Source organism: Hippopotamus amphibius, chromosome 4 (assembly GCF_030028045.1).
Source record: "Hippopotamus amphibius kiboko isolate mHipAmp2 chromosome 4, mHipAmp2.hap2, whole genome shotgun sequence".
In the NCBI taxonomy this organism is placed as follows: Eukaryota; Metazoa; Chordata; class Mammalia; order Artiodactyla; family Hippopotamidae; genus Hippopotamus; species Hippopotamus amphibius.
The window spans coordinates 522,886-548,303 of record NC_080189.1 but is presented as its reverse complement, the minus strand read 5'-3'; the positions used below and the strand labels follow the sequence as shown (position 1 = coordinate 548,303).

Below are 25,418 nucleotides of genomic sequence, written 5' to 3'. Positions count from 1 at the left end.
CAGCTGCGGACGAGGAGAGACGGGAAGCACGGGAGGGTCCCGGGCCGGCCGGCCCTGCCCCGCCATTCCAGGGACGTGGGGCCTTCACCACGTTCACCTGCATTAGTCTCAGCATAATCACCTGCAGCTTTTCAACACAAAGCTTCTCACGAATCACCTTAAACTCCTGGGACGGGTACAGGTAAGGGTACAGACACACACACACGTGTTCACGGAAAGAACCTGTTCTACGTCCATCAATTTTCCATTTTCTCTCCTCTTAGCAGCGTCCAGAGACCTTTCAGCTCCACGACGCTCTTCGGAGAATTGAACAAGGCGAACCACACCCAGAGCCTTCAGGCCACATGGTGAGGCCACCCCTGGAGCCGCCCAGGGCTGGCGGGACGGAGACAACGCAGGCCCTCAGCGCGTCGGGCAGGACCGGCACTTACCGTGCACGCAGGTCTCGGAGGGTCTGCACAGGCCATCCGCGAACAGGCAGCCTGGGGAGGAAACACAAAGGAGAACGGGGTCAGAGCCTCGAGGAGAGCGACGTGCCGGCCGGGGCCACGGCACGTGCTGGCTCCCGAGTCCCGAAGGCACGCGGCCTTTCTGAGATGGTTCTGGGTCGTCTGGAAGCCAGAACAACACGCCCCGGCCTGAGTCAGTGACCGGAACAAACGCAGGCCCAGCTTCTCCACCGGGAGGAGGGCCCTCCCACCACCACCTCCGTGCTGAGCTCCCCACCAGGGCCAGGCCCACGGGCTCTGCAAGCAGCACCCCCGGGTCCTCCTCTCAGACATGCTGAGCCTACGTGCACGCCCGCGGCGGACGGGCAGCCTGCGTTTGTCGCCAAGGAGCGGACGAAAAGGCAGAGGGAGGAGGGCACGCGCGCCAACAAGACCAGAGGCGTTTACCCACAGGCGGGGGCGGGGGAGGGCACAGAAGGCAGACATCCTGCCCTGCGCGCACGCACATCTGACACACAGGGAAAGGACAAGAGGAGACCCAGCTCGGAGGGGTGAGCCCGTCGGGGGCGGGTGTGGACCCCGGGAACAACACTCAGAGGGGTCCCCAGGGCCCCATGCGGTAGTCACACCTCCCCCAGCGGAGGGTTGTGAGCCAACAAAAAAGCCAGGTGTTTTCTGGACACACCGTGCTTTCAGCCACACGGAGAACACGTTCCTGGCACAGCATAATGCCTGTGCCCGTTTCTCCGACTGACAAATGCCTGTTCATCCACTGAGACCCCAGTCAACAGCCCCACAGAGACTCCCTGGACCAAGCCGGCCAACTAGTGCCGTCCAGGCGTCCGCTGTGGGACTCTCCACATTGTGTTGTGATGTCAGCTTAAGGGCATAACTTCTCTGCACGTGAGAGTCTCGAGGTGAGAATCCTCATGAATGTATCTGTTTATCCTCCGCCGTTTCTTGAATGGCTGCCAGAGTGTCTGGTGAAGAGCACGTGCTTGGGAGCAAAGAGAGGAGTGAAAGAGGATGACAAGTAGGAGAAAGTTATGAACTGCCGGGGACTCACCGCCGGGGTGTAAGGCCTCCAGTCAGGGAATTGCTCTGACATCCTACAGCGGAAGCACGCATTCCCTTAAACAGATACGGACTGAGGCAGGCCCAGAACCCAGGTCCGCGGAGGATGAAAATATGGTCCCAGACCAAGGAGCAGAGTCTCACAGGGGACGGAGCTGCCTGAATCTATGAGAATAAGGACTCTCACCCCGCCCTTGCGACAATTTCGTGAGCCAGATCTTGCAGTCCCCTCGATCCAGGGGAGAAGCCCTAAGACGCAGGCCCAGGGCGCAGACCCACCGCAGGCTGGACGCTGCCTGGGCCTCAGCTCTCAGCAAAGGGTCCATCTTCCTGAGACCACATAACCTCATGAGAAACAGCATTTCCTCTTCCGTCTAGTTCCAACGCACACCTTCCCCCCCTCCTCCATCTGGGAACCGACCCCAGCGTCCGGCTCCCCTCTTCTCACGGCTCCGCCTCCGTCCCACTCCTCCCTCCCTCCAGAGCCGGGCCGCGCGGCGGAGAAGAGGAACCCCCCCTGAGAGGGAAGCTGGTGCCCCGCCCACCCCCCAAGACAGCCTGGCACGGGGAGACTGAGTCCAATCTGCTTCCCCCCAAAGCGGTGCCCTTGAGGAGGTCACCTGGCTCCTCTGGTCGCAGCAGCCTGAGCGGTGACGTCACGGCCGGCGAGCTGACCTCCAAGGCTCTGCCCAGCCCCCCAGAGCAGGACGAGGGAGGCCCCTCAGCCGGGCGACCCACAGCAACTGCCGAGGGCCTCGCGAGGCGCCCAGGTCGCGGGCTGCCTCTCCCACCGCCCAGCCCTCAGGGGGCGGCCGCTCTCCACGACACCCGGGATGATCGCAGAAGACCTCGGAGGAAGACAGGTCGAGGGGCGAGGACAGCCGCACGGCTCGGGCCGGAGACTCGCTCCCGGTGAGGATCCTGTGCTGCCACGTGGAAGTGGCAGGTGGCCCTGCGAGAAAGGCCGCAGGAAAGCGCCTCATTGCTTCCCAGCCGGCGTGGATCGCGGCCGACAGGGAGATGCGTCCTGAATCCCGACCGCGGGGCAGCAGCCTGCTCTCCGCGCTCCCCTGCTTGGTCCACCCCAGGCAGCTGGAGAAAACGCGTCCCAGAGACCTCCACCAGCAGCACGTCACGTCATCTGCAGCCAGAGATGAAATGCTGCGCGCATCTCAGCACGCTGCTCTGACTGCTGATTTACGTGTGTCGTTATTTGCGCTGATTAAGAAAGACCATATTTCATTTTAAACATCAGCCATAAACCAAGAGACGGAGAAAGAGACATTTGTCTGAGCGCTTGGTTCAGACACAGTCCCGTCCCCAGGTCAACACCAGCCCCCCCAGTGGGGTCATCGCACACCGCTGCCTCAGGTCCAGTGCACGCGTGGTCTCAGGTCCAGGCGTCCCTCTGAAGGCAAAAGTTACATCCACGGCCGCTGTCTACCCGCAACCTCCCGGGGCCCAGTGCTCAGACTGGAATTCCTCCCCGGAAGGGTGTGGTCCCCCTTGTCCATGAGGACAAGGCACGCGTGTGCACACAGAGACACACACACACAGAGACACACACACACACAGAGACACACACACACAGAGACACACAAACACACAGAGACACACACACACAGAGACACACACACACAGAGACACACAGAGACACACACAGAGACACACACACACAGAGACACATACACACACACACACAGAGACACACACACACAGACACACACACACACACACACACACAGATACACAGAGACACACACACACACAGACACACACACACACACAGAGACACACAGACACACTCACACACAGACACACACACACAGAGACACACACAGACACACTCACAGATACACAGAGACACACACACACACAGAGATACACAGAGACAGAGACACATACAGAGACACACACTCACACACACAGAGACACACACAGACACACTCACACACACACAGAGACACACACACAGACACACACACACACACAGATACAGACACACACACACAGAGACACACTCACACACACAGAGACACAGAGACACACACACACACACCCCCTGAGCTTTTTAGTTCAAAATCGGCTTCCTCTTTACTTTCTCTGAACACAGCGGTACCTGGCCACCATCGTGGCACCTCTTCTTCCGTATCTTGTGCATAATTAAAAGGGATCCAGCTCCTCCGAGAGGAGCCCGGCTGGCTCTGCCTCTCACCCCCCATCGTTCCCGAGTGGCACTCAGAAATGGTTTTGTATTTCGTGGTGGCAACAGTCCACGTGAGCCGGCCCCACCACCCTGCTGACTGGAGATCACCCTCACCTGCCCCTGACCTGTCCCTTCCACGCCAGGGTGTCCCCCCAGGTGGGACTTTGCCGCAGGGGACGGAGGGCCCGACCCCATCACCTCCGCTCCAGCCGGCCACAGGCGAGCCCGTCACCCTCCCGGGTCTGGTCTTCTCACCCGACTGGGCAGAATCGGAATAACGACCCTCCGTCAGGGCTTCTGCAGAAGGGCTGAGATGGACACAAAAACGCACTGACGTAATACAGAGGTTTTGTGACTGAATAACGTAAGAAAAAGATGCGTGTAAAGGGGATCCTCTCACAGAAATGAAATAGTTTTCCTCTCAGATGGACCACAAGGGCAGGACCCGTGATTTTGGACCTTCTACAAGGCAAGAGGAAGATTCTCAGAAACCAAGAGTATCCTCACTCAATTCTGTTAAAAGTGAGAGCCGATAACGCTACAAAGCCAAGACGGGGTTAGTATCACAGCCAAGAAAGACGACAGCGGAATTCGCCCGCACGAGGACGACGCGGTAATAGCAGTATGTTATCTTCTTCCCGATGGCAATTTTCCACGAAGTCTCTTCTCATACCGGATTTTCCGGATTTTCCGTTACTTTGTCACTTGTCCTAAGTAAACAGCACGATGTAGCGACCTTCCTGATGCCCTGTGCAGCTCTCTTCCTGGGCTGACCCAGTCGGACACTGTGCCCCGCGCCTTCCATACGCTGTGCCGCGTCCTAGGACCACCCTGCAACGCCCTGACTCCCATTTTACAGATGAGGAAACCGGGGCTTAACGCGGTGAATAACACGCCCACGGCCAAGGGCCTGGCTTGTCTCTGCCCCTGAGGTGCCCTCGCCCACTGTTCCATGCTGTTCCAGGGAAGCGGGTGTGTGCCCACCACCGTCACCGGAGCAGGGAGACGCGGGGTGAGGCCGCCGGGCTTTCCCTCGGGGGAGCGCTACGTCCGGACCTCGGCCTGCACGTCTCCACTGCCCCCGCTTCCCCTACACCCCTCCTCTCCCGTGCGCGTGTGCAGGTCGGGGGAAGGGCAGGCGAGTCTGTGCCTTACTCAGCGGGTGCCCTGCCATCCGGAGGGAGGGAGGGAGCCCCGTGCGCGCGCACCCCTCCCCGGCGGCGGACACCCCGCCGTGGCTCTGCTCCCGGCCCCCACACCCGGCCCAGCGCCCCGGGAGCCGCTCCCAGCCCGGCAGGAAGGGATGGGAGGCCCCGCGGCGTGGGCAGCCGGCGGTGCCTGGACTCATGACTCCTGCCTTCCGCCACCTACGGACGAGGACGGTGCGGCAAAGCCCGACCTGTGAGCTGGGTACCAGAAGCCCCGGCCCAGGTGCAGCCAGCCTGAGGCACATCTCAAAGCGGAAGCTGAAGAAACCAAACGCAACAGGGGGAGGCCAGCCCAGCAGCAGGGCCCATCTGGCAGCCCTCGGGGAAGCCCAGCAAGCGGGTGGACTCTCTGGGGCCGGTTTGTTTTCCAGGCTCCGGTTTTGGTATGGACTTGGCACAGACGTAGTTTGCTCTCCACTCATTTGGACCGTCGCTCTTTTTCCGGGAGCTGCTTCTCGGCTCTGACCGTCTAAGTAGAGCGATCTGGAGGCTGCACGTGCGAGTGGCCTTTGTGCGTGAAGGTCCATGCCTGACCCACGCTGTGAGCCGCTGGACCAGGTGGGGGAAGCGCGGGCCCTCCCGGCGCAGCGCCTGCAGGCCGGGCCAGGGGCGCGCGCGGGCTCGGGCCTGAGGGCCGTCTCCCCATGCAGCTGCCGGGCCAGCCAGGACAGCGCCGCGGTTCACGGGGCCCCGGGGGCCCCCCAGCTGGGCACAGACGCCGGGGCTCTTCTCCTTTCCCTGCTCGTCCCCTGCCAGGCCTTCCCGGGAGCTGGGCCAGCGCTCGGTAGATCGGGTGAGCGCGTGTGCGAGGAGTCGCTGCCCCGCTCGGGACAGGAGCTGGACGAGAGCCCTCCGAGGCCTCCAGCGCCCGGACGCCAGGCGCCCGCTCTCAGCATGAGGCTCGCCTGGGTCAGTGACGCCCTTTACTTGGAAAAGCAGTGTCCAAGCAGGCCACAGAGACCAGGCGCTTGGTAAAGCACGTGCCGCCCTCGCTCCACGCCCGTTCACCCCCCGGGGCAGGACGCCTCTTGAGCGCCTGAGCCGCCCACTAGGCAGTAGGAGTGCCTCCCTGGGGGGGCAGAGGTCCAGCGCAGGGGCGGCGACAGCCCCCTCCCCCACCACGACCGCCAGGTCTCCATTCGGGGCGGCCACCCGCTAAAAGCACAGACGCGGATGCTGCTGTCGGCCCTGCTAAGGTGGGGGGCGTCCTCCGCCGCTGCCGGTGGAGGCTGAAGGCCCAGCCTCGCCCCCGCCCCACGGGGTGGCCGGGACGCACAGGCAGCTGGGAATCCGGGTCATCCCGCCTCACAGACGCCAGGCAGGCCCGGCCGCACGGAGCTGGCACCTGACCGCAGGAACCGGGGCGGCCGCTGGTACCGGGCGATATCAGAGACGGTGGTCACCGGACCCCTGCACGCGGGGCCCGGGCCGCCACCCGCCTCTTCGCCAAGCTCGCGCGTGCCTTCCTCGAGGCCCGCGAGCGGCTGCCTGCAGGCACGCGCTCACCCTCGCCCCGAGCAGCTCCCCACGGGGTCCCCGCGACGCCCCATCCCCGCACACAGACCCGCGTCCGCGAGGCGTCTGAGGAGGTGTTTTATGCTCGGCGGCGCTGGCTCTGGGGCGGGGAGCACAGCAGACGTCACAGCCTGGTCCAAGGCAAAGTTAAGGGACAGGACACCCGCCTTTCCCTAGCTTCTTCTAGACCCCAGCGGACACCCAAGCACAGCGACCCCTGCCCACGGCCCACACCCGCGGACCCTCAGGCCCACTGCCGGCCCCGGGCCGCGAGCCCGCGGGCCTGGGCCCGCACCTGCTGTAGCCTTCGAGCGCGGCCACCCCTCACCAACCTCTCGTCGCTGCCCTCACAGAGGACGCTAAGGGTCTGCAACCCCGAGGTTCTGGGGATTAGATTACATCCTGTTCTAGGAGCTACACTAGCCAAGAAGGCATGAGAATGAAGACAGGTTCTCCTCAATGCCAGCGTCACCGGTACGGCTCCGAGGGGGAAGCAGAGTGGCTGTCCCGCCCCGTCTTCTCAGCAGCGAAGGGGTGGGCTCCCCGCCCTCGCCCGGCTCTCACGCCGCCGCACCGCAGGCACAGGCCGCACGCGCGGGGCCCCCCTGCGCCCACCGTGCTGTTCCGGGGGGCTTCGGTCAGCTCAACCGCAAAACGCCTCAGGGCAGGGCGTCCTGGCAGGAACAGAAAGCCACGTCCACATTAAACCGACTTCTCTTGGAACAAGATTCTGCAAAGGAAGCAGGAGATGAAAGAGCCCTGGCCCAGAGGCCACGCAGCCCGAAACGGGTGCCTCCCTCGGGCGACAAGGGCAACAAGATCTCCGATCAAAGCCCTGACGGGGATTTCAAAGACGAAAGGAAGAGGGAGCGCAGAGATAAAGGGGGAGAGGGAGGCGCGGGGCTGCCTGGCCCCCGGGACGTCCCAGAAGCGGCAGCCGCTCCCGTCACAGGCCCGCGCTCCCCCTGGCGAGGAGGGTGGGCAGCCCCTGTGCTGTGCGCGGCGCTCCACCAGCACGTCTCTGTCCACAAAAGGGACGCTGCAGCGTGCGGGGCGGCCACGGGAAGAAAGCCCCGCCGCCAGCCCGCGGCCAGGGGGCAGCAGCCCTCGTCCTCTGGTCCCGCCCGTCCGCCTTCCTCTTCCCAGTCGTTCAGAGGGGCTCTGCTAGGGCCATACCTCCCACCCCACGGCCACGCGACCCTCCCTCTCTCTGCTGCAAACCTGGGCGGCTCGCTGCGCGGCGGGAGAGCGCACCCGGTTCGGTCACATCAGCCGCGCGCGTTCCTGCTTCACCTGGACTAGGTGTGTTCCAAGGGGCATTTTAATTGTCTGCTTGCTTTTTGTTCTCAGACAGGTTTTCTGAAATGCAATAATATCTTCCCCCAAAAGGATGTTTGTGCAATTATTCTTTTGGATTTATTATTTTTTTTTAATATTTTCCTTTTTTTTAATTAATTAACGAATTTATTGGCTGTGTTGGGTCTTTGCTGCCGCACACAGGCTTTCTCTAGTTGCACAGGCTCCGTCGTTGTGGCGCACGGGCTTAGCTGCTCCGCGGCATGTCGGATCTTCCCGGACCAGGGCTCGAACCCAGGTCCCCTGCATTGGCAGGCGGATTCTTAACCACTGTGCCACCTAGGAAGTCCTTCTTTTAGATTTAGAAGGCATTTCTAAGCTTGTTTCTATAGATACAAAGTTAAAGTTTTGAAAAAAAAATTTAACAAGGAGCCTTGAGTGTCAAATCACGAGGGTACACATAGCTACTACATTAGGAAAAAGAAACGGAACCCCAGAGACCTCTGACCCACACAGCCATGAGCCAGACCAAATACAGCAGCTCCCCGTGGAAGAATGGCGTGGAAGTGAGAACAACTGACGGAGACCAGGCACGAAGCAGGGCTGCGGGTGCGGCAGACCCAGCCGTGCGCAGACATGCTGGGGCGTGGCCTGAGGACTGTCAGAGCTCTCGGCTGCCTCAGGTCTCAGACGAAAGAAGGACTAGTTCCGGTTCCCAGCCATTCCTGACGCACGGGGCCCCTCGACAGTCACAGAAAATCTCAGGACCCTCCCAGGAAATGTCTTATTTTGCCATCGTCACATGACAGAACACACAGTTCTGAAACTTCAGTGCCCGTGAATCCGCCAGGGTCCTGACAAAACGCCATGTGGATTCCTGAGGCCAGGGCTAGATCCCAAGTTCCTGCATTTCCAACGAGAAGCAAGGGCACAACACCTAGAAATAATTTTAAAGTTTTGAGTCAGCATATTATTGAAGATTGTATTATAAAGTGAATTTAACAAATTCTTTATGATTCACTTTTTGGATCCAGATTCTGTATCTTCCCAAACATCAAGTGACGTGACATTGAAATTATTTCATGTTAGCTATGAAAGAAAAATCATACATCAACTAACATTTATGGGTATCTTAGGTTCACTTCTAAGAGAGATGTATATTTAAACATACACATTTTAATTTAATCAGGGTTAAAAAGGCAAGAACTGCTCCTATGGCTTGATGTTTAGAATTCTCATACTACGAGCTCAAAAACATCAAATGTCTTTTTCAGATAACTTTCTGGTTTTGTTTTTAAATGATGAGATAAGAAAGAACGTTTGCTACTTGTGAGCACTTGTCCACAAAAGATGCATGGTCGTGAGTGCAGTCTTCACGCCAAACACGAGAACCCTAATGAGACAACTGTCACTGCGTGTCCTTCTAACACTGACGCGTGACGTGCTGGGGACGTGCAGACACACACAGAGGATGGGGCTACAGGGTCCAAGAAGAGCATCTGGGCAAACCTGAGCAGTAACTGTTTTGTCCTTGTTACCTTGCTATAGTTCAGCATCCTTGATCTCCTGCATCCTGCTGTCCATGGTAGGTCCAGATAAAATGGCAGAACAGAGAAGAAGAATGACTGAAGACTGATGTCACGGTGAAGTGGACGAGCAGCGTCCAGCCGACATCCCGTAGGATGCAGGCCACGGTGCGTTTAAAAGCTTTCTTCAGAAAGGGTTGGGGCCTCTGCCCTTGAAAGACGTGAGCTGAAATGTACCCGGTTTCTTCTCCACAGGACTTAGAACTCTCAATACCCTAACACGAACCCTAACCCTTTTCAAGTGTTTCCCAAAACCTGTGAAATGCAGCCCTCTGCCACCAACAAGGGCGAGCGTGACCTGCAAAGTCACCCTGCCCCATGGTTCTGCCTTGAGCACCCAGAGGACGTGTTAAAGTCGGTTGCTGGGCCCACCCAGTTCCCGACTTAGGAGATGTGGGTGGGCCAGAGACCCCCATTTCTAACAAGCTCCTGGTGATGCTGAGGCTCCGGGACCCCGTTCTCCACAAGCCGGTCGGCTCAGGGTTTCCAAACAGGTTCAGTGGGAGCCGTGCACTGAGGCGCCCTGGGCCCTGTGCACCTGGAACACCCCACACCTGATGTCCCCTCTTAAAGCTCAACGCATTGTAGGTGCTAACAATTCTGGGAGTTCTTCCTGAAATTAGAATTTTTCCAGTGTTGTTCATCTTGCGTTTTTCTGTTCTTGTTATTTTAAACTTTTTTAACCACTACGTCTTTGAGGCACATGGGAACAAGTAAGAGCCCACTTAGACCACACGGGCAAGACAGCCCCGTGTTTCCTCCTGAAACGCACTGTTTCCTTTACCATCTCTCCCGACCTCATTAGGTTATTCTCCAGCGCTTCCCCGGCCCCTGTTGCAGCCAAGCACACACCACATTGCTTAGCACCTTCGAAAGCCTGAGAGCTACGTGCCCTTCGAGGACGAGGAGGGGGCACCCACAGCTCAGATCCCACGCTCGGAGCCCTCCACCCAGGATGTGGTTGACGGATTCCCTGTAGGTGTGAGAACAGCTGCCTTCTGCTGGGAATCCCAACGGAAGCCCAGCCCACAGAGCCCAAGGGCAGGGCTTGTTCTTTCAAACCCTCCCACCCCAAGTCTGGGAGGCAGGCGTCCTGGAGAACAGGTTTGCCGAAAACTGCTGGGTTTCCCGCCTCCCACAGCATAAAGCAGCGGCCCGTGCGCACCAGCTGCTCTGCGTCCGCGGCGACGGCACAGCTACGCTGTGGGAAGAGACCAGCCACGTGATGCCCACGAGAGCGTCTCGTGCTGGAGGAGCCACAGCCTCCCAAAGCGGCCTCACCGCCGGGCACGCCCCCCAGCCCGTGCCAGAGCCCAGCCCAGCCCAGACAGACGCGCCTCGTGTCGGCACAGCTCCAAATACGTTCACGTTTTATTCTGCTGAGTATATGTTTATCCCCTGGAAGCTTCTGCAACTGACCTTAAAATCTGAGGACTACGCAGAGCAAAGCTTCTCCCTCTTAAAATGAGATGACAGGACTTCCCTGGTGGCGCAGTGGCTAAGAATCTGCCCGCCAATGCAGGGGACCTGGGCTCCATCCCTGCCCCGGGAAGATACCACATGCCGAGGAGCAACTGAGCCCGTGAGCCACAACTACTGAGCCCGTGTGCCGCAACTACTGAGCCCACGTGCCACAACGACTGAAGCCGACATGCCTAGAGCCCATGCTCTGCAACAAGAGAAGCCCCCACGGGCCACAACCAGAGAAAGTCCGTGTGCAACAATGAAGACCCAACGCAGCCAACAAATAAATAATAAACTAAATCCTTAAAAAAAAAATGAGATGACAACGCACCGCACAGTCCCGCACGGGGCGCTCCCAGGGAGCGCAGGGGCCCCGCCCCCCACAGGACAGCCCTTCAAGCTGACCCCCTCCTCCTCCGCGTGCGCATCCCAGAAACCGACAAGGCTTCAGTCCACCCTCCCTGCTCTCATCTGTGCCCGTCTCTGGTGAGGCTCCCGGGTCGAGAGGGCACAGAGACCAGGAGCCACAGGCCACCTGCAGCGGGGACACGCCTCTCCCTGTCCCGCCCGACCCCTGGCGTCACCAGCACGGGAGCCCATCACGCGGCCCAGGGATCAGAGAGCGGGGCCCCAGCAGCCTCCGGCTTCCTGGGGCACGGCACCCCACCACGCGCGTGTGCAGGGCACGTGCTGCTGGGACACAGCCACCCGCCCGCTCACACCTCACCTGTGGCCTGGCCGCTTCTCTCCTACAGCAGCTGACCGCAACACTTGCGACAGACACCACGGGCCTGGAAAGCCTCCGCCACTCACAGAAAAATTAGCGGGCCCCAGTCCCTCAAAAGGAAAGCGGGTTGCTCAGAGGACGAAAAGGAGGTTAGAAACTGGGCTTGAAAAAACGGGCGGGAACCAAGACAGGACGCGCCCAGAACACACCACGAGGGACGCAGCTGCCCCCACGGGGCTCCGCGGCCGCCTGGCCCGGCCCGCGCCTCGGCGGCCCCCGTTCCCACCGCGCTGCTCTGAGCGGGCAGGGAGCAGGATGCCGGCCTCGCTACATCAAGTGGCCTCACGTCCCCAGCCCAGCTCACACAGAGGCAGCCACACGCCCTCAAACCTGGACTGCGCTGCCCGAGTGCACGTGGGCCTTTCCGGGGCCCCAGGACACCACGGACGCCAAGTTCTCATGACAATACAAGCTTTTCTTCTTCTCACTTTCACAGCTGAGCCACCCGACCTGGACCATCCCGGACCACTCGAGTGTGTGGGCGGAGCCTGTCCGCTGGGCGCCGGGAAAAACAGGGCTGTCATCGCAGTAACGTCATCCTCAAGTGAAACAAGCCAGTCCGAAAACTCTATAGAATTTATAGGCAAAACTACAGAGACAGGAAGAGATCGGTGGTTGCCGGGGTCCAGGGAGAGAGGACTACTGGGAGGAGCACGGCGCGTCTGTAGCGCAGAGACACGCCTCTGCCTGTCACGGCAACTGTGGACACGTGGCTCTACGTGCCTGTCACAGCCCGCTGAACTTACAGCACAAGGATGAACCCAAGTGTATGCAAATTTAACCAAAAATTAACGGGGAGGCCGGGGCCCCGGGACAGAATGAAGGCTATGACAAAGGGACACAACCGTGTCACGAATGTGAGAGACCGCCCCACCTCAGGGCCGGGGGACGGTGCTGACCGAAGGGACCGTGGAAATGAAGAGAGCCTGTGAAACTTACGGCTAAAGAGCTGCACGCAAGCCCTGTACTCTAGTTGATAGAGTTTCCCAAGGAGTACAGCCTAGCAGTTCCGACACACATACCGAGATCCAATCGTCAAGTAAATGGATGGGGGGGGGGGGGCGGCCAGAGCGCTCCCCGTGAGGGCAGGAGGCCCCAGAAGCAAAAGCAGGAGGCAGGAGGCCCCCCTGGTCGTGGACCACACCGACCGGAGGAGGGTGGGCGCCACCAGCAAGAGCTGGCATTCAGCCTAACGCAGCTACGGATGGTCACAGGTGAAGGTGGGTATCAGTGTGACGCGTGCACGCACAGAACTCCACGCTCTGTCCGCGGAGCCGTCCAGACGCCACGAGCCCACGGCAGCAGCGCTCAGATCCTGGCATCTAATCCCATTCGCAAACAAAAGGCACCAAGGCTCCTTAGAGAAGCAGCTAATTCCAAGACTGGGGCAGGAAATACACCAGATGAGCCTAGAGCATCCTGTAGTGTCAGAAAGGAAGGAAGTGTGCAAAAAAACAGCCACGTGGAGGGGAGGATTCAAAGAGCGCCGACGGAGAGAGCTCCTAGTGTCCAAAGCTGGAAAAATTTGAGCAAAAAAAATAAATAAATGAAGCAGTAGTGGATTATTAACCAAAGTATAAAAGAAATCAGTGAATAAATACATGAGGAAAAGAGGCAAATCTATGCAGATTTTCCACCTCGCGGAGGGGAGCGCCACCCCCACGGCCTCCACGCGGGTGTGTGCAGTGAGTCCCTCCAGCGAGGACCGTGTGGAAACAGGGGAAGAGCCGCTTCACACGGAGACGCTGGCCGGGAGATGAAGGTCAACATCGACAGGGATACGTCGCCTCGGTGGCGTGTGCCCTCGACGTAACGTGAGGAGAACGGCCTTTACCTCTGCGGTCTTCCTCCCAGAAACGCAGGGCGCACGTCTACTCATGAGAAAGATATCAGCAAAGCCAAACTGAGGGGCCTTCTCCGGGATATCTGACCAGCACTCCTCACAGTCAAGGTCACCAAAAACAAGGGGCGTCTGAGGAGGCGTCCTGGCCGGGAGGAGCCCGAGGAAGCGTGATGACTGCTGTCGCACGGTCCCTGGACGGGCTCCTGGAGCAAAAAGAGACACTGAGGAGAATGAGGAACTCTGCATAAAGAGCGGAGCTGGCTGCTGGTGATGTGTCAGCACCGGTTCATTCACCGTGACAAATACGCCTACTAACGTAAGATGCGAATAAGAGGGAAACGGGGTCGTGGGAACGCCACTGTCACAGCTTTTTTGTAAACCTAAAACCTGTTCCTTAAAAAAGTTGTTTTATGTAAACTTTTTTACAAAACACACACACACACACATATACTCACACAGAGTACGGCCACACAACAGAATGTATGAAACTGTCGAACATTCTACACGTTCTTTCCTCACATAGTAACAGGCTGCGCTAAGTTCTGAAACGCGAGCTGCAAGCACCAAGGGTGTGGAAAGCCGCGCTGGGCTCTGCACCGGTCCTCGACCTCGGGAAGACACTGACATTTTATTTTCTTCTTTTTCTGTGAATCTGTGTTTTTAAACACGTTATTGCCTTTGTAGCGTGAAAAATTCTATAGGTTATCAGTTACTGGATTTACAAAAAGTCACTGGTAAAAGAAGTTGAGGAAACAACCACAATTTCTTCACCGTGTGAAAGCGGTCTCACCTGCTCACTCACTCAGCCCATCACGCCAAGAAAACCGCAAGGCCTGGCTCGTCCGTAAAACGCCCAGCACCCTGTGTGAGCAAACCTTGAACCGAACAACGCAGGCACCGAACGGAGAAGCGGTACCCACATTTCCTCCCTGAAGTCCATCCAAGGCGGATTCCAAGAAGGGCCGCTCAACAGGCCCTGACCTTCCCTTCGGTCCCCGAGTAGCCGGGCAGAGGCGACGCTCAGAGCTGGTGAGGTCACTGAGCTCACACGGCGCACGAGGAGACAGCCTCAGCTGTGTCCAGCTTCGGGTGTCCCAAGGGACGGACACCCCCCCCACACACACACCCCCCAAGAAAGACGACGGCTCCCACTGGCAAAAGAGTCATCGTTTCAGCGGCGCGCACTCACGCGTATATAACGGCCGCCCCTCCTCCTCTGTGCCCAGAGGGTGGTCAGAGGAAACACATTTAAGAACCAAATGCACTTTCTAAACAGAGCACCCATGGACACACAAACACGCCCCCCGCCAACACCCGCACGCAGGGCCCACCAACGTGCAGGCAGCCATCTGCTTGGGTTTGCGGCTTCTTCACGTAGAGGTGAGGAAAGATTAGGAAAATGTTTATGAAAAGAAAATATAAGAGGATGACTCTGCCCCAATCCGTTTTGTTAGAAATGAAATAGGCCGGTTTCTATAGAATTTCAAGGCCAAAAGATACTCCCCTCTAAAAATTTACCGTTCAAAGTTGATACAATATTTTTTAAAAAGAAAGAAAAGGGAAACAGGGACAGAAAAAGACACCACAAACGCACCCACGTGGTTGACCCTCCCAGAAGAATGGCCAGCTCCCCGCCTAAAACGCGCGGGCCTGTGCTGGGCGTGGTGACCCCGCCAGGCTGCTCTCGTCACAAAAGCCTCTGAGGCGCCAACGAGAGGCGGAGCTCGGGAAGCAAAGGAAACCGTCCGCCTGCATCCCGTTAATTGACACCCACTGTACTATTTCTTGTCCCAGTAACTTTCAATGAATGTTAAAAACAGAAAACACTGAAGACGATCAGGAAACGTGTAAGCAGAGTCCCAAGCCGGAGGGTGAGTCCGCGCGGAGAGGAGGCAGCGGCGGGCAAGCAGGGACTCCAGCGCCACACAGGGGCTCAGCACGTGCTGCCTTTTCCCCTCCCGCGTGTTTAATCGCTCAATACTAGGGTCTGCACCTGCGGGAGAACCTCCTCCCAGGCCGTCCAGCCGCCGTCTCCACGGCGCCCGCAGCCGCCGCCGCCCTTTCCGTCCCCGCCCGATGTGCTGCGTGGCCACGCGTGAGCCCGTCTCCCTGGGTCCCCCCGTTCTCTACCCAGCCCTCGTCTCCCTCCCAGTTCCCCTCCTCCACACACCTCTGAGGCATCCACGTCTACCAAACGTTTACCGTCGGCTCTCTCTCACGTTTTACACGCTTCCCCGGGTCTCTCTCCACATGGACGGTCTCAACCAGTAATGAATCCTAAATGCACGTCCAAACTCTTCCAGGAACTACAGAGGCAGCATCCAGCTTCTCTGGACACTGTCACCTCCGTGGCACGAGCACCTCTTCCTAAGCGGTCCCACGTTGGGCTCCTTACCCACTGCCCCGCGTGCTCACGGAGGAGGCCCACACCCGCGTTGGCTGCACCTCCGGAAAGCTCCTCTTCCGCTGCCTCCTCTCACGGCCGTTCCCGCCCCACCGTCTCTTGCCTCAACAGCGTGCTAACTAGTCCCCGTGCTTTAGGACACTTCCCTTCTAGCGATCCTCTCTGCGACCAGAGACTTTCCACGACACCCAGTGAATTGCATCCAGTGACAAGAACCCTCCAGCGACGGCCGGTCCCTCCTGTAAGACGCCACAGGGCCCTGTCGTCGGGTCTGTGGCCGCCACCCACTCCCACCTCCCTCCCAGCCCCCCTGCAGCTCTGGGCAGCCGCATTCTCCACGCTTTTGCAAGTCTTCCAGGGATCCAGGGATCTGGGATGCTCTTCTTCCCACTGGACCCCAGGGAAAGCTCCCACTTTAGTCCCGGCCCTGGCCTCGCCTCTCCTCTCTCTGGCTCTCCCCTGCAGGGGGCCTGACCGGGGCTCGGAAAACGGACCCCGTCGTCCTGCGTTCCTGAACTCACTTCCTGTGTGTGGGTGCGACGGGCTGAGCTGTGTCCCCCAAAATTTCTATGTTGAAGTCCTGACCCCGGGACCGCAGGATGTGACTGCATTTGGAGATGGGGGGGGGAGTCTTTAAAGAGGTGATTAAGCTAAAACCATGGGTCCTGGGTGGGCCTGATCCAGTGTCGCTGGTGTCATACGGAGAGGAGATCGGGACATAGACACGCACAGGAGGGCGCCCGTGTGAGGACACGGCAGGGGGAGGAGACGTCCATCCACACACCAAAGAGGGGGGCCTCGGAGGAATCAGCCTGCCCACGCTCGGGTCCGCCCAGCAGGCGAGCAGAAACAACGTGGAAATGCCCAGGAGAAGCCGGCAGGAACAGAGACCCCACCACGGAGAACCCACACACGGAACACCGAGAAACGACACCGGCACGGACACGGGTGTCCACGGAACCGCGCTTGGACACGCGTGCACAGTCCCCTCTCCCGGGGGTGGGCGGTCCTCTGTCTCGGGGTTCTGTGTATTCTAGACGAAAGAGAATCAGGCGGGAGGAGGGGACGTGGCAGCGGCCCAGCCGGCGCTGACCAACGTGAGGGGTGCGCGCGTGGGGCCCCCCGAGATGCTCCCTCAGGCCTGCACCGCCGGGGTCTCCATGGGGGCCCCACCACGTGGCTGAAGGGGGCCAAGGGGGCAGGTGAGGAGCTGAGCAGAAACATGGAACGAGCTCCTGTGATTCCCCCACCCCCTTCACACACACACACATGTGCGCACACACACACACACACGCCTGCACACCCCCCCGAAGGGTTTCTGCTGCAACCCAGACAGAAACAGAACACAAAGAGATACTGAGAGTCGCTCTCAGGATGGACGGTCCCCACTAAAGGAGTTAAGTCAGATATCTGGAACTCAGCTTAGCCATGCGGTGGCCGGGCCAGCCCACAGAGCCTGTTTAACCCGAAATACACGTTGCGCACCACGTCTGCAACAGACAGTAGTGGGAACCAGATCGCTGCAGCAGCGACCACGCAGAACCAATCAAGCGGAACCCCCAGTCCCTGCTTGTTCACACCAGGGGCTGCCGCGAGAACCCGAGGCAGGCAGTGAGTGGGAGCAGGCTGGGCACCAGGGCGGCGGCTCAGAGCTTCTGCGGCGCCTTCCGGGCGAGCCCGAGCCCCCCGGCGCCTGGCACGTGGCTCGCTGCACCGTGTCCTCCACCTCTCGCCGTCCTGCGCCTCTTCCTTGAGACGGGGGCATCGTCAGCACTAGCCTCACAGGCCCGGACCGTGCGGCGCGCCGTGCGGCTCACGGTGCAAGCGGGAGGCAGGTGGGCGGCAGGGCTGCAAGGAGAGGGCGGGAGAGCCGCCCTGGGCTGCCGGCAAGAGTCGGGAGAGGAGGCCGGGACGCGGCCGCGGGGCATGCGTGCGTGTGCACGCGTGACTGTGAGTGTGAGTGAGGGTATGTGTGGGGGCAGGGTGTGCGTGTGCAGGTTTACACACGTGTATGGAAAGCGGAGCTGGGGTTGGAATTACCCACGGTGCAGCGCTGGTGGCAAAGGAAAAGGAACACGGCGCTCCTGAGACGTGTTTTGCCACCAAACCCCCATTTCCTCGCCCTTTCTGAGGGTGTGCAGCCCCGACGGTCCCTGACGCGGCCTCTGTTCACTCGGAACAGCGTGGGTGTGATGGTGGCAGGTGATGCAGTGGGCGAGTCACCTGGAGATGCACGTGCACGTGTGCACGTGCGGGCGTGTGCTGGGGGGACGCACACAGGCTGCACGTGGACACAGGTGCAACCAAGGCTCGGTGGGTTAGCACCGCCACTCCCTGGAGTGGCATGAGCAGCATCCAGAGGTCGAAGGACGTGGAGTCGCTCTGCGCTCCAGTTTTTTTAATTTAAAAAGGAAAAAAGTAAAGGAAAAACCAATGAGGAACTTAGCTGCAGACAGAGCTCATTTCTCCCTCATTTTTCCATTGGCGTTGCCGCCAGGTGGAAGCCCGTCCATGGAGCTCACAGGAACTCGGGTTGCCACCAGAAGTCCAACAACAAATTAAAAGCCACTACAAGCGAGCCTGCGATCCCCACAGAGACGCCCAGGCGCCACGGCCAGGGTCGGGCCCCCCGAGGACCCTCAGGGCCGGGCAACAGGAGCGCCTCCGGAGGCGGCCCTGAGCCCTGCCCCCCCCGGGCCGCACCCCAGGAACGGCGGCCAGCCTTCCTCTCCAGGGCGCCCCGGCACGTCGCACCTCCATCCTGACGGTCTAGTCACGCCGCGGCGTCCTGAGCGCGGGGAAAGTCCTGACGCCGTCCGGATGCGGGTCTGCGGACCAAGGTCGCACCACGGGCCCAGGGCCCCCAGCCACCCACCAAGCGCGCCCCTGCCGCCCCGCGGGGCCCACGCGGCCCCGGCCCCCTGCCCTCACACGGCCCTGGGGGAGACGCGCGTGGAGGCCCCCAGCAGCGCACAGAGGCCGCTCTGGGTGACCGAAGCTGCGCGTCACAGGCGCCTCCGCGAAGGCGGCGGGCAGAGGGGCACGGCCTCCAGGCGGCTCAGGGAAGAGGAAAAGCAACGCGCCGCTAGCATGTGACCTTCGGAGAAATAAGAAAAGTGCATCCCCCAAAAGCAACGCTCAAACACGAGCCTCCGGTAGAGAGGAAAGGGACAGGACGTGCAGACGAGCACTTCCTTTCACGCTTACACAACACACGCCCGCGCACGCAGGTGTTGCCAAGTGACACCGAAAGGCAAACAGCACCGTCCCCGGCTCTGCAGAGTCTCCTGGAAACGAGATCTCCCCCGTGCAGACCAGCGGCCTACACTTTCACCCGGTGTGAGGGCGCGGGGGTGAGGACCCGGGTGTGACAGCCCTGGTGTGAGGACCCTGGTGTGAGGGCCCAGGTGTGAGGGCCCGGGGGTGAGGGCGTGGGTGTCCGGGCTGGTTGTTCACGAGAACATGGGGGCAAAAAGCCACAGCAGTCTAAGGCCTCTCATTCCACAGAGAGTAAAACATGCTTATTTTGTTCTTAGAACAGGTTTTTGCTGCATTAAAACTGCACACAAACAACAGAGCAGAAGGAAGAAGGGACGCGTTCACCCCAGCCCTGCCGGTCTCCACCTGCAGACGCCCGGGAGCCCCAAGGCTCACGGGGGTTCAACTGCTGGGAGCGAGCCAACGGCAATCAGCCTGCCGGGCGTGGAAGCCCCCGCTGCTCCGGGCGCCGTTTCCCCCCACGGAGCCCCCACCCAGCTCTCCGAGGCCCCCGACGGGCGCCCCACAGAGCGCAGGCATCTCCTCTCGAGATACGGTCACCCAGCGAACAGAGCAGAACACGCGCGACGAGGGCCACGCACGCCCTCCTGCTGCCCGCGTCCCAGGCCTCCCCAGCCGCCGGGACGGATCCCTCGCGGGAGGGATGCCTCGCCCGGACGTGCCTGGAGGCGGCGTCCCTGCCGGTCCCGTGGCGGGTGTGGCGCCATGACCGCCCCGCCCCCGGGCTCTGGTCGGGGGCAGCTCTGTGCTGTGACGGACATCCCGGACCTGCCACTGGACTTCTGAGACGGGCCCTGGCCACGCTGCCTCCCTCACGCTCCTGGCACCTCCGGGAGGTGCAGGGGAGGCGCTGCTCAGGCCGGCCGCCACAGCCCCCCCGGGACAGCCGTCTCTGCCGAGCTGGCCCTCACCGTCCCGGCCAACGCTAAGCGACGTAGCGCACGGGTCGCCTTCCCGGAGCCGTGTCGACCACGGCTCTGGAGACAAGACACTCGTCACACGCTCCACAGCTCCCGGCAGCTCATCCACGAAGACGTGCTGCTGGAGGGTGGGGACGGCACGCTGGTTCCCACGCTGCACGGGCGGGCGGGCGCACGTCGCAGGCCAGCCCCGCACGGGCGCCGCAGAAGGCAACGGCGCTAGCCAGCGGGATGCGCGGGCTCGGAACGGAAGCCCTCTCGGAGCTCGGCCCACACACGACACCCTTGGGGTCTCGAGCTCCCATCCGTCCTGCGTCATCACCCCACGATCCCCCACCTGGAAAAGCCAGGTCTCTGGGGTCCTTCCCTGTGGCTCTTACTCGTGTAACCTGGGGAAAGGTCTAAGCTCCAAGTCACCCTGCAGAAGAGGCGGTTCACGTTCCTTCCACAACCTCGTCAAAGAAAAAAGCAGCTTTGGTCTCTGATACTCTCGGCAACACAGTACGGAGGGGAACCGCGGGCTTCGGCCAAAGGGACCTGACTTAAATCCCCACTCCATCCCTTCCAGCTGCGAGAACCTGGGCAGGTGATTTGCACGGGCTGTGCCTCGGCTTTCCTTTCTGTGAAATGGGGCTTGGATGACGCCCACCTCGTGGGTGCCCGGGAGAACCGGTGTCCCCGTTGGGTTGGGAGCCTGGAGACGCTCCTGGCTTGGCCTCTCTCCCCACACACAGCTGCGCCTGAAGTCTTGCCTTCAGCAACTGAACTGCTGTCAAAGGCACGTTTAAAAAAGAGAGAAAGGTGGAGGGGTGACGAGGGCTTCTCTGGGGACCAGATCGTGGCATAGAGGACGCCCTCTCAGGGCATTCAGGTGGTTATTTGTTCAAAATATGTGAAAATACTCATTAGGCAACCATTAAAAATGAGGCCGTCAAGAGGTGTTCAAGTGCTTGGTAACTCGCTTACACAACGCCAAGTGAAAAATAACGGGGTACAAATTGTATGCTAAGTACGTCCACAACCACGGGTTTTTTTTTCAACCATGAATTTAAAAAAAGACTGGAAAGAAGTACAGCACATCTTAACACAGGGGCTACACCTGGTGCCATCCGTTTTCTCTTCTTCATTCTTTACAGACTGTCTAAATTTTCCACCCTGAGGCTGTGTTATTTTTATTTCAGAAAAACACTTCAAAAACGAATCCTCTAAAACGCCAAGCCCTAGGTAAGATGGACAGGGAACATAAGATTCTCGTTTACATGCAAAAGGCTAAGATTCTCTACAGCAAGTGCCCACCCGGCCCAGTCCCCAGTCAGGTTTGCTGTGGCTGCGGTGACGCAGCGCCCCAAATTTCACGGATCCAATCAATTAAAGCAATAAGGTTGGCAACATGAAAATGAAAACAGGAGGATCTGAAATGCCCTTTCACTTTGCTGGGAACCTTCACTCCAGCTCAGGGCCCAGAAAAGGATGGGTCACCAGGCTTGCTGAGGGACGCTGAAGACTTTAGATCTGAGGCATTGACGCATTCATAACCCTGATGACACGGTCAAGAAAGACAAACAAACGGTAAGAAGAAACGAAACAAGTGAGCCTGCTTGGGCGACACCTGTATTCTGCACCAGGTACGTATGAGACCCGCGGGCAGTCGCCCAGGCGTGGGCTCCCAGCTCCACCGCCAACGGAGCTGGAACTCGGGAGAGAACTGAGCAGCCCTCCTACTAGCCAGGGAGGACGGGAGACACCGAGCTACGGACGGCATGGCTGTGTCCCCCACACTCACCCTGAAACCCCAGGCCCGCAGGTCTGTCAGGAGGTGGGGACTGGGTCCTGAGGATGGAGCCCGTGACAGGGTTGGTGCCCTTGTAGGAAGAGACCTGAGGGCTTGCTTCCTCTGCTCTCTCCACCGCACGAGGACGCAGCGAGAGAGCCGTCTGCAAGCCAGGAAGAGACCTCTCACCAGGTGCGGGTCTGCGGCCCCTCCCTTCACCCTGGCCTCGGACGCCAGCCTCAGATGTCTGCGGTTCAAGCCACCCAGGCCATGGTGTTCTGTTACAGAAGCCCAAAGGGACTAAGACAGATGGCTCAGCCACACCAAGATCACGTGGAGAGGGTTTAATAGAGGGACCGCTACCCGGGTGTGTGGAGGGCGCAAGGAAACACGGGGGCTCTGCGGGAGCTCCCGGGCAGGACCCGCGGCCCCAGAAGATGAAGAGACTGTGGGGGGCAGGGACCTGCAGCCCCAGGACAGGGCCAACTGGGAGGGGGCCCGAGGAGGAAACACCAGACACCCCTGCTCCCTCTCGGTGCCTGCCGGGCTCCCCCTGCCAGCGGACCAGGGGCCCCTGGAGAAGGCCGGGAAGAGGGGACGGCACCCCTGAAGGGCAGAGAGCACCAGGCCACGTCCTGCCAGCAAAGCGGCCAGCCTGCTCTGGGCTCCTCCGCCAAGCTCTGTGTCCTGCTCGAGCATCTGGACACGGGGCCGAATCGCCCTGAACAGCTCCCGCCCGGCAGACGCCCGGCTCGTTTCCTACTCAGCGCTCTGATGAGTGGCCGGCTCTCCACTTGTATTGATGAATGTTCCTCTCCTTGTTAGATGTGCTAGTTTCACGCTGGCCTCATAAATTTAATTTGTTGTTTCAAATTCTAGCAGCAGAGCTGCTTTTCAAAATGCTGAAAAGCCATCATTTTAGCACGGGTGAGAGAAAATATTGGTTTTGCTCATAATTTATTTCTTCTAGCTTTGGAAGCAAAACTCTGGCTTTCCACGAGCGGCAATGAGTAAAACGCCAGGGAGTTTCACAGCCCCCTGGGGCGACGGAGACGGTCTGCCGTGGACCGTGAGGGAACACCACGTGCAGGCAGTTCCGGACCAGGGTCCGTTTCTCAGGGGGCTTCACAAAGCACACACGGCCTGGACGGTGAGCTTCATCTCATTTTGAAGCTGTTTTCAAAGGTCTTCTTTTGTTTACCGAGTAACTGCTGAGCACAGTTATAAACATTTATACTCAGCGGTCTCCCTCCTCGCCACTCACCCTGCTGCGGTGCCGGAGCTGTCCCGCGGAGGTCCACGAACGGACACCTCACCTCTGCGTCTCACCGTCCTGTGTGTGCCACGCCAGTCAGGGCATGACGGCGAGTCCCCGGGGGACAAGAGCGACAGGCTGTGTCCGTGACGCGGGGTCTCCGGGCGTCCAGCGTGGCTCACTCGTATTTCCTTCGATTCACAGATGTGATCGATCCCATGAGCTCTGCAGTGCCGCCTGCAATCCCACAGGCGACCGCGCCGTTCCCTGAGCAGTGGGGAGGAGAGCAGGGCCCTACCCCAGCGGCAGAGGCTGGGCCTGGCCCTCCGCTGCGCGGAATCTTCCGGACACACCTGTGTCCGCTGCATGGTCCAAAAAGGAGGACGCCGGGCAGAAGGGCCGGGCTGGGAAGTGTGGCTGCTGGCACGTGTGAACACCGGCCACGGGTGGGCGCGGAGCCCCGTGCTTTACCACGTCATCTCATAATTCAAACAATTACATGAACTCAGCATTCTACTCCCATTTCAGAGGTGCACAGAGGGGGCGGCGGGCTTGGGGCCCTGCACCCTTAGGTCTCACTCCCACACCCAGGCCCACCCCTGCAGGCCAGTCTTTCCAATCCCAGTGGGGTGACCACCCTTTTCCTTCCCAAAGCTCTGGAGGAAATTGAATTACAGATCCAGAAATGTTCCAAGGAAGACAGGGCTCCGGGAGGATGCCGGCCGCAGTTCTCCAGTCAGACCCTGCAAACCCTGCGCGGGTGACAAGCTAGCAAACCCACACCTTCCCCATGAACTGCTTCTCCACACTGCATCCAAAAATATGACCGAATTCAAATAAGCCTGAGAATCTTTTGAAATTTATATTCAAATGCATGACGGTGTGGATTTACTGTTTACCTCATTCACATTTTCAGTGCTTTTCGCCACAACTAACAGTAACATTGGTCCCTGCATTTAATTAACATAGATTTACCCCCCAAACTGGCAAGACAATCGGTTGCCTTTTAAACACCCTGGGGGTTGCTCCTTGAAAAGCAAGCGTTTCATTTCCACAGAGAACTACAGGGGAGCAGCTCAGCACCGCAGGGGGACGCTGGCCCAGGCCCACACCGCTGCCCTCCGCCCGGGCCTCGGCGCAGCCGCCCGAGCGCGTCTACAGAGCTCTCCCTCCCTGAGGACCCGGAGTGCACTCAGCTCCAGCCTCGGGGGCAAGAAGAGAAGGCGTCCGTGAGGGCTGCTCCAATGGTGGGCGGGGGGCACAGCCAGGACGTCTGCCTGGAGAGGAGGTGCCCGCAGCGCCTGCCGGGGGCGGGGCAGCGCCTCCTCCGTCTGGGCGGGGCCGCCGCTGTCACGACACCACCTCTGTGCAGCATCTGCTCCGGCCCCTGCAGCACCCGCGGCCGGGCCGCAGGCTGGGGAAAGTCTGACGGAGCCTGGCGTGGTGGGACCACGGCCTGTGCGTAGCTGTGCCCACGGGCATGCTGCCCCCGCTGCGGCGGGGAAGGTGGCAGCCGCACCTCGTCCCTGCTGGCCAGGGCCGGCCCTGGCCTGTGCCTCCTCACGGCTCCTCCAGGCCGCAGGGTCCACGTCACTGTCGCTGCTGTTTCCCTGCACAGGGCCTCCGACTCCTACGTCACTGACCTTCCAACGGAAGACTCAGCCCGGAGCTCTGGCCGTAGGCCAAGCATCCCTGGGGCTGCGCAGGCAGCTGGCTCCCCGCCTGCGTCTACAGCACGCTGGCGGGGGGGCCTCGCGGGTGAGGAGGAGCGGGCTGTGCCCCCCCCATCATCCTGGGAGCGAGGGCTTGGGTGCAGTGGGACGTAGGAGGGCGCCGCTCTCCCCGACGCCCGGAGGAAGGCTGGCAGGTGCGGCGCAGGGACATGGAGCACAGCACCCTCCCCCGCCCGGGTGGAGGCCGCACGGTCCCTGGGACGCTGGGGCGGTGACGTGGTGGCCCCAGGCCTCCCTGGGCACACTGGGGGTGCTCACACACCCACTCACCACGGGTGCCTCTTCCACCCTTAACACCTCACGAGTTTCCCCCTGCATTTGGACCAACCGGACACGTGCTCTGTGGCCGCATCCCTCTGACATCTAGTGATGTGTCACATTTATCGAGCATTTCTTGAGCTCCAACCACAGCGTGCTTTCCATAAACGACCTCATTTATCCTCACAACACCTTCGAGAGAGAAGCCCCCATGCTGCAGATGAGGAAACGGAGGCTCCGAGAGGTTAACTGACCTGCCCGAGGCTGCACAGGCAGTAATTGGCGCTGGAACTGAAATCCAGGTCTGATCCCGGTTGTACGACCACAGAACACCCGAGTGTCTCGTACCATCAGAGTGCCCGGCACTCCA

General features: G+C 60.0%; 1 protein-coding gene across 1 annotated transcript in view; it reads right to left on the bottom strand.

Moving 5' to 3' along the window:
* Window positions 1-25,418, bottom strand: part of PTPRN2 (protein tyrosine phosphatase receptor type N2) — a 641,085-nt gene that overhangs the window by 598,882 nt on the left and 16,785 nt on the right. The window contains 1 exon segment of the mRNA XM_057732470.1: window positions 432-482. Within this exon segment, the coding sequence (XP_057588453.1) occupies window positions 432-482 (51 nt within the window).